Source organism: Leptosomus discolor, chromosome 9 (assembly GCF_034619465.1).
Source record: "Leptosomus discolor isolate bLepDis1 chromosome 9, bLepDis1.hap2, whole genome shotgun sequence".
Taxonomy (NCBI): Eukaryota; Metazoa; Chordata; class Aves; order Leptosomiformes; family Leptosomidae; genus Leptosomus; species Leptosomus discolor.
The window spans coordinates 22,199,188-22,215,869 of record NC_141399.1 but is presented as its reverse complement, the minus strand read 5'-3'; the positions used below and the strand labels follow the sequence as shown (position 1 = coordinate 22,215,869).

Below are 16,682 nucleotides of genomic sequence, written 5' to 3'. Positions count from 1 at the left end.
TGACGACTGCGCTAGCGTCTTCCAAGCACCGGAGCAGTGCCTGCTACGGCAGGCTTCCGCCCCCTCTGTTCCGTCTCTTCTGCCCCTGCGAGCGTCGACGAGAGGGTCCCTGTTCAGGCGCCACTTGACGCGGAAGTCACGGACACAACATGTACGACCAATGTGATCAATTTAATGCCACTTTATTAAGGGATACACAGCAATTTATACACTAGCACAAGGTACACGCGTTACGTCCTGATTGCTAATAGGTTAATGCTGCTTGTCCATTCGCCTTCTGCCTTCTTATGATTGGTCCTGGTGTGGTGTCCACCCGCCTTGCTCTGTTTTCTAGTTTTTGCAGATCAACTTCCTTATCTCTTTGTGAGGTATGCAGTTTCTTAATCTCCCTGACCTTGCTTATGTCTGCAACAACAGCTGCAGCCTGTTGTTACAGTGAGGCCCCTCGGTCTGGATCGCTCATAATATGTCCATTTTCTTTTCAGCCACTCCACATACTTGGGCACTTTGAGAAGCAGAATTTACAGTAAAAATTAAAGAAACATTAGCCCTATAGGACAGACTAGCTACATGAAAATGCCTTTTAAAATGTTTTTCATTTCCACTACAGATATCCAAGTCTGTGGTCATTTCTAAATTAGTATACAAAAAATCAAAGAATTCACATTCCCAGTTTTCATGAACATGATGCATTATTGCCATGGCAGTATAAACTATAGTCAATATTAAAAGTTCCAATTTTCACAGAATATGAATTCCCTTGATCGTATCTCCCACAACAATTTCAAATAAATCACCTTAAGCAATGCAAGAAAAGCCAGCGTTCTACTGATCGCAACAATATAATACATGTGAATATTTTCATAAACAAGGAACTACAATGACAATTTGCCCTTTCATATGTGGAATGAAGAACAACAGCCTAGAGCCTCCTCTTGGACTGGAGCCATGAAAGGACAAAGAGCATAAATTAAGACTGAGGGACAAAAAATCCTCCTGATTAAGATCAACTTTTATGAAAAATCAAATAATTCGTCTTAAAATGACATTTTGAAGACATGGTCATTAATGTGTGCCCATTGTTTGCTAGGTCAACACCTTTGCTCAGCTGTACCTTGTTTTGCAGCCCTGTCCCTGGGATCCCCTCTTGGAACATGCAGGGCCAGACTCACCCTGGCCAGGCGAGGGGAATCAGCCCCACAAACTGCTTGCTCAATAGCAGAATTGCAAAAAGGAGCATAGGAGACATACTTTTTGTGCTTTCACACAGCCCACACAAGCATTAGCTTAAAATACCACTGTAATGTATTTTTCAGCGTCACTCGCTGTTTATTCTGCTTAATGATCCTTTTCGGTGTTTTTTTGCGCGCACAGAATTTCGATACTGCTTTAGTAACAGATGATGATGAGAATATGAAGTTTAGCATCTACAGTTATTAGGCTAATAAATAATATACTGTATTGAAGCTATAACTGCCTTGCTTATGAACAGATTCAAATATATTAGTATATTAATAATAATTTAGGCAGTTAAAACCACTCTAATTCAAGCCGTTGTACAATAAAGTTCCTCCAAAACATGAATTGTACAAGCAAAGAACAAAATAACACTCACTTTCATAAACTACTATGTAATGAACTGCAGCTAAGCTATCGTTAACAGTTGATCAACTAAAATACATAGAGATAGCAAAGAACCACTCCAGAATACATGGTGGGTATTCAGAACCTCAAATCATCGCACCCTCAGCCTGACACACTTGCCACTGCTCATTACCATCTACACATGGTGTGGCAAAAAACCAAGTCCTTGATAAATGTTACAGTTCGTCACGCAATTACAATTAGCAATAATCACAAAATGGAATTAAAGATAAGGATGATAAGAAAATATCCTATGACAGCCATCGCCCCTGACAGCTTCATTGCCACAGACATTACTCGGTTGTGAAGTCACCTTTGGGTGGTATGTCATCGCTCGCCACAACGCTTCTGATGAAGCGAGTTGTTGGCGAGCCAGTGCCAGGTCCTGCCCAAAGTCAATGCCACTGAGCACAGCCAAGGCTCTGTTACCTTCCAGAGCTGGGCTATTTACAGTTTGGGAAAGCAGAGATGAAACAGGAGGTACCAGCCTGGGGATGACTGACAGCCCCTCTTTGTTCCATCTGGTAATGGCACCAGGGAGCAGCCCAAATCACTGGGGGGAAAACTCATAAAAAGTAGCATTTTTTTATCACTCCTATCCAAATAGAAAGCAAGATGCAACTTCCCTAAAAGCTTTGAGGTGGGATGCCAGTTTAAAACATTTGGTGAGAAGAATGACACAAGGCCATTGATCCCTTCTGCAAACAGTGGGTCCCAGTTCCCACAGGATCCCAGCCAGCAACCTGGGGTGCTTGGGCTGATGCAGAGGTGAACTCCCAGGGCTCAGGGGCTGCTGGGGACAAAAATAACTGCTCGGCCTGGGGTGAGACAGCCTAAGCACAGCACCCGCTGAGTACATAGCGATTTTTATCTCACAGGGTTTCTCTGCATCCCACAGAATGATCTGTGTTGCTGTGTGAAAATACGTTCTCTTTCACACTGCCGGTCTGTCACAGAAATCCCCTCCCAACTAGCATGAGCAAGCAGACAGAACCAGGGCGAGAAGAAAAGCCACAAATTTCAATATTTAACCAACTTTTATACTCATTTTTATTTCTATTACCTTGACTATTATTATTGCCTGGTAAAAATCCCCTTGCTGATGGATGGTGACTGTTCCCTGGCAATAATCCTTCAGCAAGTGCAGGGCAAGCATTTGCGTGGTGGTGACCGAGCTGGTTTCAGCAACAGGTCTGGAAGAGACTCCCAGCAACGCCCAGCCATTCCTCTGTCCTTGGTGGGAAACAAACTCTTGGATATCGACAGGTCGCAGGGTCATAAATGAGCTGGGGCAGGGGGGAGCTTTGCTAATGAAACCTAACACAGAGCGCACATTCCCTGGACACTTCCAAGGGGCTTCACACCCCAACCTCTTCAAAATTCAGCAAAAACGTTTGTGTGTCACCTCCCCTCCCAGCTTCAGTTTGTTTAAAATCAGTATTTTCATTTAGAATGCAGAGGGGGATCTTCAGGACACGATTCAGAGCTGATACAGAAGTAGAGGAATTCAGATCCAATACAAAAGCAGGGGGCACTGGTGCTGTTTGTTGTTGGTGCGCACAGACAATTCACATGTGCATGCAGCTGCACCAGCAGCAATTAACCTAATCCACACTTTGAATGAAAAAAAATTTAGTTATGGAGAATTTAAAATAACGTAATTGCAGAAGCACACTAAAGAAATTTAAAACAGTATGATACGAGTTTCTGATTCTGGATGCTGCCACTACTTCATGAAAATTATTCTATATATGGTTATAATGGTTACACATACAAGACGCAGCAACTCCATGATCACAGGAGGCTGCCACCTCCACCAGATACATGCTGTGGAGAAGTAGGACAGGTTCCCACTACTGAAAAAGGACCCAAAGCTGTCATTGTTGCTAGAGGAACATCCATGGAGGTGAGAGCTGAGGAAGCACCGAACAAGCCTACCCCTGGGAAGCTGCAGCACCACAGGCAAGGGGCTCACCACCACCCACACCACGACATGGCTGACCCTGGGGAGAAGAGCCACTGGTCTGTATGAGAGTGCACTGGGTGGGAGGGCTGAGGCCAGCGCCAAACTGACAGATCAGCCAGTGGACCAACAGACTGTAAGTATTCAGATTCCTATGTTAAGTCAGTGAAAACCATTATTTTTAGCTGAAGATGCTAGTATTAACATCACTCTGTGAAGACCCAACACCAAAACTTTCTATACTGTGATGCTGAGCACACGTGTTGGGCTACAGATACTGCCTGGAATGCAGACACTGAGCAAAGCCCACATCCGTGGGACCCCCCAGCCCCAGCAGCACAAGACCTACACCTCTAGATGAACATTCCTGTTAGGCAGGGGCTAGGTGAGGTGTGCATTGTATTGCTGGGGGGAGGGGGAGCAGGGGGGAAGCCAAAATAAAGGCTCAAGGTCAGACTTTGGTCGTGCTCTCCCATGAGACATACACTGCAGTGTTGGAACTTGCTTGACTGAAAAAGAAGGCATAAATGTGAAACACGACTGTGCATCATCCAGTGTTGTACCCTGCCTTACATGGCTTTAATGCAGGGAATCAATCACAGCCAAGATTCTCAGCGAGAATGTTTTATAAAAAACCCAAGTACTTGTCTCTTTTGAACAAGCACTGTCAACAGAAGAAGGAATCTTGTCATCTCTCCTGCTTGTACCAGCACAAACACGTATGGTGAGCACACTGGTGACCTGCTCAAAACTAGACTGGTTTAGAAAAACAAAAAACACCAAACCCCAGTTGGTTTTAAGCCACCTTGGTTCCCCAATCCATGCTGACACACTAACACAAGTGGGGGAGACACCTGTGAGAACAGGGCATCCAACCTGTGTGTGTCTGTGGGTTTCCTTGCCCAAGGAGTCAGAGCGAGTCAGGCTTAATCACAGATCAGAGACCAGGTGCAAAGCAGGACAAGACGTGAGGTAACTTTACGTAAACTTGCAGATAAGCTCTTTATAGACTCTCACAATTTTGTCCCAGATCACAAGCTGTTAGTCTCAAAACTAACTGTGCTGTTGCAAAAAACAAAAAACAACAAAAAAAAAAGTAAGTCAGTAATGGGTGCTAGTAACAAACTAGATTTAGCTCAAAATGCATAACAGGCAGTTCAGGACTGTACGAGAGTTGGAAAACAAGGGCTTTAGGTGACATGAACAAAACCTACCTCAGAGCCCCACAGGAGAGGTTCTGAGCTCGTCAGATAGAGATGGACAGTTCTACAACATTGCAGCAACCTTGTTCTCCAGCTTTTCTTTAATACACAGATATTCAAGCAAAAACACCCCGCTTATCTTATTCCCCTTCAAGAGTTGGCTTTAAATACCAGCCAACAGTATAACAACTCCCAAATAGTCTGTTTCTTTTCAAATAAGCTTTCCCTTTTAAAATTATTTATTCAAATAAACGCATTCCAAGTCAATACCACCTGTAAAAATACATTTAATGATGTTTTGCTTTTATTGTGATTTCAGGAAATTAACCTTACCCTAAAAAGATAAAATAGAAGCTCTCTATTTCTCAGGGCTGCAGATTTCAAACATTCCAGCAAACAGACAGCATAAATCCAGCACAAGTTGCTCACAGAAGCACAGAAATTCTCATCCCTCAACTTCAAGCTACTTTGGGTTTAATTAAGCTCCTGAGGGCCCTGAAATGCACAGCTGATACAGGCTCAGCCTCGTTAGCTCATCATTTCTATCCCTGACCTCAGTTAAACATTTTCATACCTTCTCTTTGCTCATGCTTCCCTTCAGGTAACACTGATGGTAAGCTACTGCTGTCCTGCTGCCTTCTGGTCATCTGATTGATAAAATGAAGGATAGGGAACTGGCTCCGTCGGGGGGCTCAGGGGTGCTCCCCGAGGCGCAGCCGGGGCCGGGCGGCTTCGCATCCTTGAGGTTTTACCTCCCACCGGAGTTGCCGGCTGGGCGAGGGGACCCACCAACAGGGCCAGCCCCGGCCCGGCCCCACCTCCGCCGTCAGCCCAGGCCGGGCGCTTGGGCGGGAAGCGCAAGATATCTCCTGCGGGAGAGAGGCCGCGGTCTGCCCCGCTGGTCACCTCTGCCACCACCAAGGATAAAACGACGAGGAGACGAGTCACGCTCCGGTCTCGCCCGCCGCTTCTGCAGACTTACGGTCCCCGTTTGGTTCAGGTAAGTTTATTAAGCAGGACTTGAAAATTAACACCTGGCCGGGCTCGGTGAGACGAGAAGGCGGGACAGCCGTGAGCGCAGTCGCCGTGGCTACACGGCCGCGGGGTGTGCGCGGCAGCGCCTGAGGGAGCCCGGAATCGATGCAAAACACGAAAATAAAAAACGAGGAAAAATAACGTCGGGTCCGCCAAGCCCGCGCAGGCCGGCAGGGGGCGCTGTGCGCCGGCGTCGCCCTCCCGCGGCCGCTCTTCCCGCGCGCCGCCGCCTCGGCCGGGAGGGCGGCGCGGCCCGGCCCGGGCCATGGCGCTGCCGGCGCTGTCGAGCTCGGGGGTGAAATTCCGGCGGGTCCTAGCGCACTTCCCCCAGGAGCTCAGCCTGGCCTTCGCCTACGGCTCCGGCGTCTTCCGGCAGGCGGGGGCCCTGGCCGGGCACGGTGAGGTGAGGGCGGCGGCTGCTCTGGCCCGGGACGGACCCGCCGGTCCGGTCCGGTGCGGTGCGGGTGGGGGGGTGGGGAGCGTGCCGCCGGGGCGCGGCGGGGGCCTTACCGGGGCAGCCGCGCTGGCAGCCGCCCTGTGGCGGTGCGGGTGCGGGACCAGTTGTCCTCGGTGCCTCGCGCCCGCCGGCGGGGGGTCAGGGCGCGGATGCCGCTGGCCTTAAGAGTTATGGCCCGTACGAGCGGTCCCTTCTCGGTACAGCGTGTGAGGGTGATTCGGGCGAAACGCGTCCCACACCTGGGTGGCGTTCCTGGTGCTTCCTCGACGTTTGGAGATCGGGCTGCTTGGAAATAGTGTTTCCATATGTATTTACGTTTTTCCGGGTATGTGTTCGACCTTTTCAAAATTGTTACTAGGCAGCGTTGCTCGCTGTGGCTTGCCGATTGAGCACTCGCCACAAATGCGACTTTAAATGTGTCTCATTTTCATTTCTGAAAAGAGAAAAACAGAGGATAATTAGAATTTCGGAGCTCTACCAGCACCTCATCCTTATGCAGAAGAATGGGGAAAAAAGGTAGCCAGCAGATGGTCTTTTCATTGACCTAACATTGACTGATTCGCTGCAATGCCACCTGGAACTAGGAAGCCACAGAGAGGCAGGGCTAATGGGTTTGAAGCAATGTCACCCCCAACGTTGGTTTGCTGCAGGTCTGAGTTGTTTGTGCGCAGGGAACACGTGGGCCAGTCTCTTCTGAAGAGCCAGGTGCATGTCACACCGTCAGGACTGGGGTGGCTCTGCTGACCAAAGCAGGTGAATGCACCAGAAGTGCAGTTTCTTGCTGCTGGCTCTCTGCTGGCTTCACCTGCCCATATCCCCTGTCTGTAGCCCTGAGTGTCAGCAAGAGCCTGCCTGGCTTGTGAGTGGGTCAGGCTGTGAGCCGGGGTGATGGAGATCTCACTGCCTGCTCCTGGGGGGTGAAGGTCAGTCCCATGACCAGGAGGGCAGGAGAATCTTGGACCATCTCTGCTAGTTGGACTAGAAAACAGACAACTTCATTGGAACCTTTAAACTATATGTGATGTTAATGCTTGTGGTTTGGGTTTGTTTGTTTTTTACTCATGTGAAAAATAATTAGCTCAATACTATGTATCCCTTAGATTAATAGGATTAGCACTGGTTGCTTCCTGACACGTAAACCTCGATGCTGTTCTCCTTATCTGCAGAGCAATATGCTGGATTTCGTGTTTGCTGTTGACGATCCTGTGACCTGGCACATGATGAACTTGTTAAAGAACAGGAGTCATTATTCCTTCCTCAAAGTGTTTGGGCCCAAACAGATCAGCAGTGTACAGAGCTATGGAGCAGGAATTTACTACAATACTTTAGTGCCGTGTAATGGTAGGGTAAGTACAAGTAGTTTGAGTAAATAAAGTCAGAGGCTTATGTGTGAACTGTTGAAATGATTTGCCTAAAGCAAATTTCTGTACAGGAAGCAAATCCTGTAGATCTTAACTGGACCTGAACTAACAGTATCTTCAATGTTTATGTCACAAAACCATTACACAAACAGCACATTAACTGAAAAGCAAACAGAGCAGCTGCTCTTGCGCTTTGAAAGTGTGAACTATGTTTGGAATTTACAACTGAAGTGCTTCAGAAACTGGAGTTTTTTCCCTACTACTTGCTGTCTGCCAGTTCCAGTGATTGCACAGTGTATTGTGGGGAAATGAGGCCTTTGCTTCGGCAGTTGGCTGTGTGGTGATGGCAAAGGGGGTTCTGGATGTTTGCTTGACGTAAAATGTGAATATTTAACCTGGGGAGCTGGAGTGGACACCAATGGTTGTTAGTGGCTGACACCCTGCCCTGCTAAGCTTGCGTGTAATTGAGGGTATAATTACTAATTGTTGGTAAGTGGTACCTGTCCAGCCAGCCCTACTCCCAGCTCTTGGTGCAGGCGGTGGGTGCTGAGGGGGAGTGGGGATGGGTTCGGGGAGGGAAGCACCATCTCTGTGTCCCGGTGCTGGCTTGCGGTCACTTTTGTCACGTGGTAACAAACTGCATGTAGGACAAGCGAGCTCTGTTAAGGGAAATGGGAAGTAAAGTGAGACGAAGGACAGTTGTGGAGAAACGCGGCATGTGCAGTAGGCACTTGACAGCCGTTTCTCAGAGCAGGCGTGGCTGCAGTAATGTCGCGTTTGTCGGAACTCTTCACAGAGAGTTGGAGAGGCAGATGAAGCAGTCTGTTATGTACTTGCCGTTTTGTTTCAAGGTGTCTGTATGAGGCAAGAATTCAGGGTCTAAACCTTGTTTACTTTATGTAAAAAGGGATTTTTGCGTTTTATTTAAAGAATCGGTGATCTTTGCTATGAAATTCTGTTGCTGTTGACTCTTCATGGCCTTGCCTCGCACTGCAGTGATGCAGCTGTGTCACAGCGTGTGGCCTGTTGTTACCCAGAAGCCCTGGCGTTATCTGCTTCACTGTGGTGGTAGTAATCTCTGGAAACTTGGGAAGTGCAAATTGGTAACAAACTGCTGAAAGCTCAGTTTTTTTCCACTTGCATAAAATGAACTACAAAATCACAATGTGTTTCCTAACATCAAAGAGCAAAGGAGAAAGCTCCCTGGTACCCCCCCGCCCCCATTAAGGGTGCACAGAGGTGTCCAGGGTTTTTTTTTATTTTACATCTCTGACAAGCTATTTCTTGAGTGGTTTCAGCGTCACAAAGGATACTGTGGATTATTACAACTATTGTAACGTTTGTCTGGTGCAAAACTGATCATAACCTTTCCAAAATCTTTTTGTGAGCAGTGTGCTTTAATGTTCACAACTCTGCAGTGTCAGTGTCTCTCTAGACTCAAGTACTTGAGGCTTTAAAGCCTTTTGCTTTAGTGATTGATCCTTGTGTGACTTAGTTGTAGCCTTGATTCTAGGAAGGATCTTAGTTCTGTGCATTCTACTTATTTCTTTTCCCAGAAGTCTGCATGTGAATAAGAATTATTATTTTTTTAACCTCCTGTGTTCATTAAAACATTCAAATGTTTTGATGTTATCCATCCATTTTTCTTACCAGAGGTGCGTGTTCCTTAGAATTAACGACAGTTATGGTAAGTAAGTGAGTAGTAAGTTTCATGTAGTGAAAATGGTGCAGGTATATGGTTTTTCAAGAGCCTTTATTTTGCTTTTTTCCAGATGATAAAATACGGCGTAATTAGTACTGATACCCTGATTGATGATTTACTTCACTGGAAAACCCTCTATGTTGCTGGACGCCTACAAAAACCGGTAACTATTGGTCTGTTAAGTTTTCTGTCTTGAAATGCAGGAAATTCAGGGCTGGAAAATGATCAGTTGTAGTTTTTACTTTGACTGTTAAGGACCTGTGTGTCAGTGTTGAACAAATAACCTGCCCTGACATGGGGGGCTGGTCCTGGAGGGGAAATCTCTCAGAAAGGAAGGGAAATGTGGTCCTTAACGATACTCTGTGTCGTGTGGAAAAAAAACCCCAAACTACTACAGGTAAGTGTAGTAATTGCAGTTTTCTGCCTATAGTAAATCTTGAATAACTGGACTCTAACTTGAAGTCCCTTTCATGGTAAATGTAATAGTTACCTTTTATAACAAATTATAGGAGTCACCACAATTTAACCCAGTTAAATAGTTGAGATCTTTAGAGGTGAAAGCTGCTTTGCTGAGCGGTGACTGCCTAGTTCACGGTATTGTGGCAGTGTCTCTAATTAATGCATGTTAGACGTGTTGGTTTTTCTCCTCCGTGTTTGCGTGACAAAACATACGAGGCTGGTGGTTCCTGCTGGTTCCTGATGCAGGGCATGGCTCGGTGTTGAGCTCTCCATGGGCAGCAGCGGCACCGAGTTAGAGCTTCTTGAGAGGGGATGGGGAAGGAGAGGAGAATCTCTCTGTGCAGGTCTGGGAACAGAAGTTAATTATGCTTTTAACTAAAAATTTGGGGTGAAAGTTTGACTAGATTGTCTCAGAGGCTTTTCTCGGTCCCTGGAGAGGTGTTACAGCATGATACAGGTTAGAACAACTTCGTTATCTTTAAAAAGAAAGAAACTTGACATGTTGAGGAAAAATAACTAAAGGAAGAATTACGAATTTTACATTAACAATGAATAGTGAATATTTGTTTTCAGTGTAACTGCATGTGCTACTGCTTTGATTTATTTTAGAATTTTTCATCATCTTAGTATATATAAATTGTATGTTTTTTTCATTTGGTGGGAGTAGGTACTTACACCAGAAGGGAGAATTTGGTATTTTGTTTGGTTACTAATAAGACAGCAGAGACATCTTGACACACATTTGTTTAGTAGCTAAAAGAAGAAATCGGTCCAAGTTATTCTCATAAAGCTCACAGGAATTTGTGTTGAGTAAAGACTGCAGGACTTAAACTAGGATTTGACTGAAAAATTACTTGGTGGATGTTTGAACTGTCTCTTCGTGTGGAATCTGTAAAATCACTAACTGGGGTTTTGAATGTTACACAACTAAAAATTACTAATTTTTTTAGATATGCTGTACATGTTTCAGATGTCTGCTGGTTCTGGCTTCACAACTGTTTTGATGTCTTGATATATATGTTGTAAGTGGTAGTGATAGAAAGCTGCCTTTACCTCCTTAAAAATGTGTAACAAGCCTCTTCTGGAGTTTGTGTTCTTGTACGCTGCTATCTCTGTCATCCCATTTGCCATTTGTGCTGGCTCTGGGCATGGTGGACTGAAGCTGGATTATTGTTGTTTAACTGTTTGGGAATTTTCTCCTTACACTCACACAGAGGAGGAAGAGCTCAGCACCTTTCTGGTGCTCCATCACAAAGCTGTCGCTCTGCCTGACAGCCGTCCCAGCTATTCTCGCACATGAGCAAAAACACTTGCTCTGGCTTGAAAATCCTGCCTTAATTTTCCCTGAAGACTTTGTTTCTGTTATAGACTGGTTGCCTTGACCAGGTAATCTTTCCAGAATGTTTGGCTGAATAGATGGAGTTTGGAATTGCCACTTACAAATGCGAACTTTTCTTCCCAGGCTTCTTTGTTTATATTGAAAGTTTATTGGGTTTTCATCCATGTGAAATTTATAGTGCTGATTAGCTAAATTCCCATTAACTGTATTGAAAAGCTGAATAAACTGAGTTGTAATTTATCTGTAACTGAGAGGTTTCCTGAAAAAAAAAAAAAGCTGCAGTACCTAAAAAGTAGAATAAGCACAAGTGATGCATAGTTTTTGTTTTCAGAGGAATAAAATTTTAAAAAGCATCTGAAATGTTACTGAATTTTTGTTAAACATAGATTGTAAGTAGTTGCTTTAGTGTATTTACTGTTGTCCTGCAGAAACTATGAAGAGAAGGAAGGGTTTCATAAATGGAAGTGGGGTGAGAGAGAGAGGAGTATGGATAGTGTACAGAAATATCTTCTACTTTTTAAAGAGATCTTGGAAGTTTTAGGTTTTTTATTTTATAAAAATTCCCATGAAAAAGTGACAGAGCACATATTTGATTACAGAATTTTTCCATTGTCCAAATCTGTAAAATCATTTTTTGAAAGAGAATGGAAAACTTCTCTTATCGTGATATTTGGCAGAGTATGGAGGACACTAAATGGTAAACTGAAATAGCGCTTTTGGCATCTTCTGTTCTATAATGAGATTTTCTTTGTGCATTTTGTTTATCTGTAAGTATCTCTGTTTACATGCGCCTGCAGTTCCTTGTCTATGGATTTCCTAGCAGCGAAGGTAACATGCTTCCTGCTTTAAACTGTTGTGATGACTGAGGGTCATGCTTATTTATAAAATTGAATATATCCCTCATTTAAAATATTTAATAATCCTAACATCTCTACCATTGTCTAACTGAATTCTCTGTATGCTGTAAAACCAGAATGAACTGGTTTCTTTCTTCCCCCTGATGTGCTGTGGTACAGTGAATAGTTCTGCTGATGTTCTCTGTGCTGTGCAAAAGCTTTCCTTAACTTGGTGGTCTGTCAGATTTACCCCAAGAATCGACATTTGTCCCTGTTGTACTGGGGTGTTGACTATTGCCCCCCATCTTCCTGGGGGATTTCTAGCTCTGAACTGTTTAAAATTTGTTCATAAATGGTATCACTACTGTGGTGTTTCAGGCATTCTACTTTTGAAGCCTAGTGTATTATTTCCCTTTGAAAAAGTCCTGGTTTATGTTAGGGTATTTTTAGCGAAGGAGCAGATTATTGCTTTTACTTGACTAAAGCAAGTCTGTGGTCTTCGATGAGGAGGGACAGCATCTCTGCTGAGTTTCACATTTTAAAAGGCTGTAACTGTGATGTTCTTAAAATGTGTCTGTAACTTGCTGTGGTTTCCAGGGCTAGCCTAAGGTCTAAGTGGTTTGTGTGACTGCTTGAGGTGCCACGGACTTCTCTCTTCTGTCTTCCCTTAGAGTTTCCCTGTAGCAGCAAGTTATGAAAGCACATATAAGTCAATTACTTGATGAGATTTTAAATATTGGTTTATCCTCATGACCAGCCTGTCTTGTTTATTGGATCTTATTTGAGCAAGTCTGTGTGCACTCAGTAAACTTCTCCCATGGTTTGCAAGGCAATAGAATTTACTCTGGGCAGATGAATGTGTAGTATTTTAATGTGTTTTGTCGTTGTCTTCCGTTCTAATGCTAAACAATACAGAGCAATTTGCAGGAGAAGCTAGAAGGAATTCTGAAATGTTTGCTTATATAGTGAACTCTTAATTTTTAAAATTAAAATCAAAGAAGGGAAAACGTCCTTCAAAAATCCACCCTGGTGCAATTCCAGACTATTGTATAGATTAGATGTTAGGCAAACTCATGCTTTAGTGCAGAATGATTGAAACAAGCAGCCTGTATAGTGTTGCTTCTACCATCATATTAAAATGAGATATTGTTCTAGTTTTATCCCTCTCAAAGATTTCAGAATAATTAAAAGTATGTTCTGAATATAGTATTGGCCAGCCATGACATTGCTTTGTCAATGTCTGTCCTGTAAGAAGAATGTTGTGTAGCAGGTATCTCTGATTCTCATACTTTCTTTACTGAATCTGTGTTTGGTTTGGTTCTTTTCATTAATGGAGTATTTACATTCCTAAAGGAAAATATTTACTTGAAAGGATGCCTTAGCTGTTTCAGGTTATTTGTGGGAGCAGAATTCCAAGTAATACTGTGTAACGGGTCTGCGTGGCAAGGTTTTGGTAGCGGGGAGGTTACAGGGGTGGCTTCTGTACGAAGCTGCTAGAAGTTTCCCCTATGTCAGATATAGCCAATGCCAGCCGGCTTTAAGACGGACCTGCCACTGGCCAAGGCCGAGCCAATCAGCGACAGCGTTTTTTGCCTCTGTGATAACGTATTTAAGAGAGTGAAAAAGTTGTTGTGCAGCAGTAATTGCTGCGAGTGAGAGGAGTGAGAATATGTGAGAGAAACATCCTGCAGACACCAAGGTCAGTAAAGAAGGAGGGGGAGGAGATGCTTCAGGCACTGGAGCAGCGATTCCCCTGCGGCCTGTGGTGAAGACCTTGGTGAGGCAGGCTGTCCCCTTGCAGTCCATGGGCGGTGGAGCAGATGACTGCCTACATCCCGTGGAGGGCCCCCACGCCGGAGTAGGTGGATACCTGAAGGAAGCTGTGACCCCGTGGGAAGCCTGCACCGGAGCAGGTTCCTGGCAGGACCTGTGGCCCGTGGAGAGAGAGAAGCCCACGCTGGAGCAGGTTTGCTGCTAGAGACCCCGTGAGGGGGGCTCACGCTGGAGCAGTCGGTTCCTGAAGGACTGCACCCCATGAAGGAGACCCACGTTGGAGCAGTTCATGAAGAACTGAACCCATGGGAAGACTCATGCTGGAGAAGTCATGGAGGACTTTCTTCCGTGAGGAGGACCCCACCTTGGAGCAGGGGAAGTGTGTGAGGTATCCTCCCCCTGAGGAGGAAGGAGCAGCAGAAAACAACAGTGTGATGAACTGACCCTAACCCCCATTCCCTGTTTTCTTCCCTGTGCCGCTGGGGAGGAGGGAGGAGGGAGAAAAATCGGGATCAAAGTTAAGCCCGGGAAAGGAGGGAGGGGTGGGGGGAAGGTTTTTTAAGATTTGGCTTTATTTCTCATTACTCTTCTCTGAGTTAATCGATAATAAATTACATTTCCCTTCAGTTGAGTGTGTTTTGCCCGTGACAGTAAATGCTGAGTGATCTCCCTGTCCTTATCTCAACCCCACAAGCCTGTTGTTATTTTTTTTCCTTTCCCCTGTCCAGTTAAGGAGGGGAGTGATAAAGTGGCTTTGGTGGGCACCTGGCGTTTTGGCCAGGGTCAACCCACCACATACTGCAACTTATTTGTATGTGAATGGGCTTTTGGGGAGAAAAAGCAAGTTGGATACATTTGTTCATAACTGCCAGCAGGTTTGCATTTTAAGGTATTCTAGAGTAAACAGATATTAAGAAGCCACCCTTTATAAGCAAAGCAGTATTGCTTAACCAGAACACTTGAAAAAGACAGAAACTCACAAGAAGTGGATGTTCTTGGGAGAGTTGTTTCTGAAAGAGCATAGTTAGCATCTTGTAAAGCAGGCTGACTTCATCTGCCAAATGTTCTGTAATACGTTTCTGTATTCAGTTCTTACTGAAGATCTACTTTTTATTCCAGTATATTTCCATATCCTAGGTGACTGGAGTCTGTAGTTGGTCTTGAACAGTTTGAATGTTTCCTAAAAATAAACTTTTCTTTGTGGCATGTAGAAGCACTCAGCTTCAGTGAGTGAAGTTCATGTGTTGCTCGCGCAAAGTGCAAAATAAAGCCCTGCTTCTTCTAGAAGAATAACTAATGTCTGAGAAACTACTTGAAGTATATGTTAGGGGAGTTCTCTAATTACATAAGAATAATAATAAAAGTAGAGTGAAGATGTGTAGGGAAACCTACCTCTTTTTCTGGTATTCCATTCTCTTTCAGTGTGACAGTGGTCTTTTTCTTATTGCATAATTGCATATGAAGTATTTCTGTTGATACATTCATATTTACTGTTTTGGTTAATCCTACACTCATGAATACAAAAAGGTGAATAGCTCTTCAGAGATTACTTAATGGCTGTTGCTTATAGCAGTTCTGAATGTGTTTTTACAAACAGCCTTTTGTTAGGAGGCTGTTAATTCTTGAAGAAATGTTCCTGTCTGGCACACTGTGTAAACAAAAGGGGACACTCTAGTCTTTATTGTACTATAATAATAGGATCTAATCTTAAATAAATTTCTTATTTGTTTTTCATGCTGGATTGAGTAACATTTCTAGCTCTATCTGCAGTAGCACTTCCCTGAAGTCTGGCTCCCGATGACTCTGATTTTCAGGTGAAGATACTGACGCAGAGCGAGAACAGCAGGCTGCAGGCAGCCCTGGGCAGCAACCTGCGGAGTGCAGTCACAGCAGCCTTCCTCATGCTGCCAGAGAGTTTCTCCGAGGAGGAGCTCTATGTGCAGATCACAGGACTCTCCTACTCCGGTTAGTCTCTGGTGGCTGGGGTCGCTGAGGGGAAAAGCTGCAGCTATAGCTGCTATGCCACAGCCAGCAGTCTGACAGGCAGCAAGTCGTCTGTTCCCTTGCCTGGGGCCTGCGCTGTGTTCCATTTCAGTGCTGTGCTACGTAACTGCTTGGCAAGGTGAATTGTGCTTGTTCGTGGGAAACAGGTGTAGGTATGTAAGCAAAACTCCTCATTGCTGCTTGATTTATGAACAGCCAAGTATGGTGATTGAATGTGGTGAAATAATGTGGGTTTTTTTCTGTTTGTGTGGATTGTATTTTGGTTTTAATGGTTCAAAACCTTGGAAAGAAATTTTTCTTTCTTCTCCCAGTGTAATGTTGATACATCTGATAGTCTGACTCGTACTTTTTGAATGTGCTGTGTTTAGGTTCTTGTTTAGTTAACTTAAAGATCCAGATTATGATTCTTCAATGCACATTTAACACTCACCTCCTGGTTGTTTTTTTTTTGTTTTTTTTTTTTTTTTGCTAAGAGAATTTCCCCCTTTCTTTAGTTACGAAATTGATATGAAAAATTGGTATGGAAAAAAAATTTAAGAAATTACTCCAAATGACTCTTCAATTCAAGATTTAATTGTTACAATTTAGTTCAGCATTGCTCTTTAAATATTGATATCCTTAATAAAATCACTATGAACAAGTGTGGCTGGAGTGGTACTTCTCACAGCACTTTCTTTGTTCATATAGAAATGTGAGTGTGGCTTTTAAAGCAAAGTGCAGGCAGATGGGCAGGCACGGTTTATCAGCTGCATCTCGGCTCTGCTGAGGCGCATTACTGTGCTTTACGTAGCACTAATCTGGTTGATTTAGGTGGCAGCTTGCTCAGCTATTCCTTAGCATTTTTTTTCCTGACTTGTTCCCTGTTTGGCAGTGGCAGCATCGAGGGCGCTGATGTGGGTGGCCAGGG

General features: G+C 44.5%; 1 protein-coding gene across 5 annotated transcripts in view; it reads left to right on the top strand.

Annotated features, from left to right (window-relative positions):
• Window positions 1-6,109: 6,109 nt before the first annotated feature.
• TAMM41 (TAM41 mitochondrial translocator assembly and maintenance homolog) overlaps window positions 6,110-16,682 on the top strand; it is a 46,426-nt gene continuing 35,853 nt past the window's right edge. For all 5 annotated transcript variants that reach the window (XR_015183799.1, XR_015183797.1, XR_015183798.1 and 2 more), the window contains exons 1-4: window positions 6,110-6,247; window positions 7,468-7,647; window positions 9,435-9,527; window positions 15,586-15,736. Coding sequence is in view for 1 of the 5 variants with exons in the window: in XM_086470604.1 (XP_086326730.1) it covers window positions 6,110-6,247; window positions 7,468-7,647; window positions 9,435-9,527; window positions 15,586-15,736 (562 nt within the window). In the remaining 4 variants the exon portion in view is untranslated. The remainder of the gene's footprint in view (window positions 6,248-7,467; window positions 7,648-9,434; window positions 9,528-15,585; window positions 15,737-16,682) is intronic.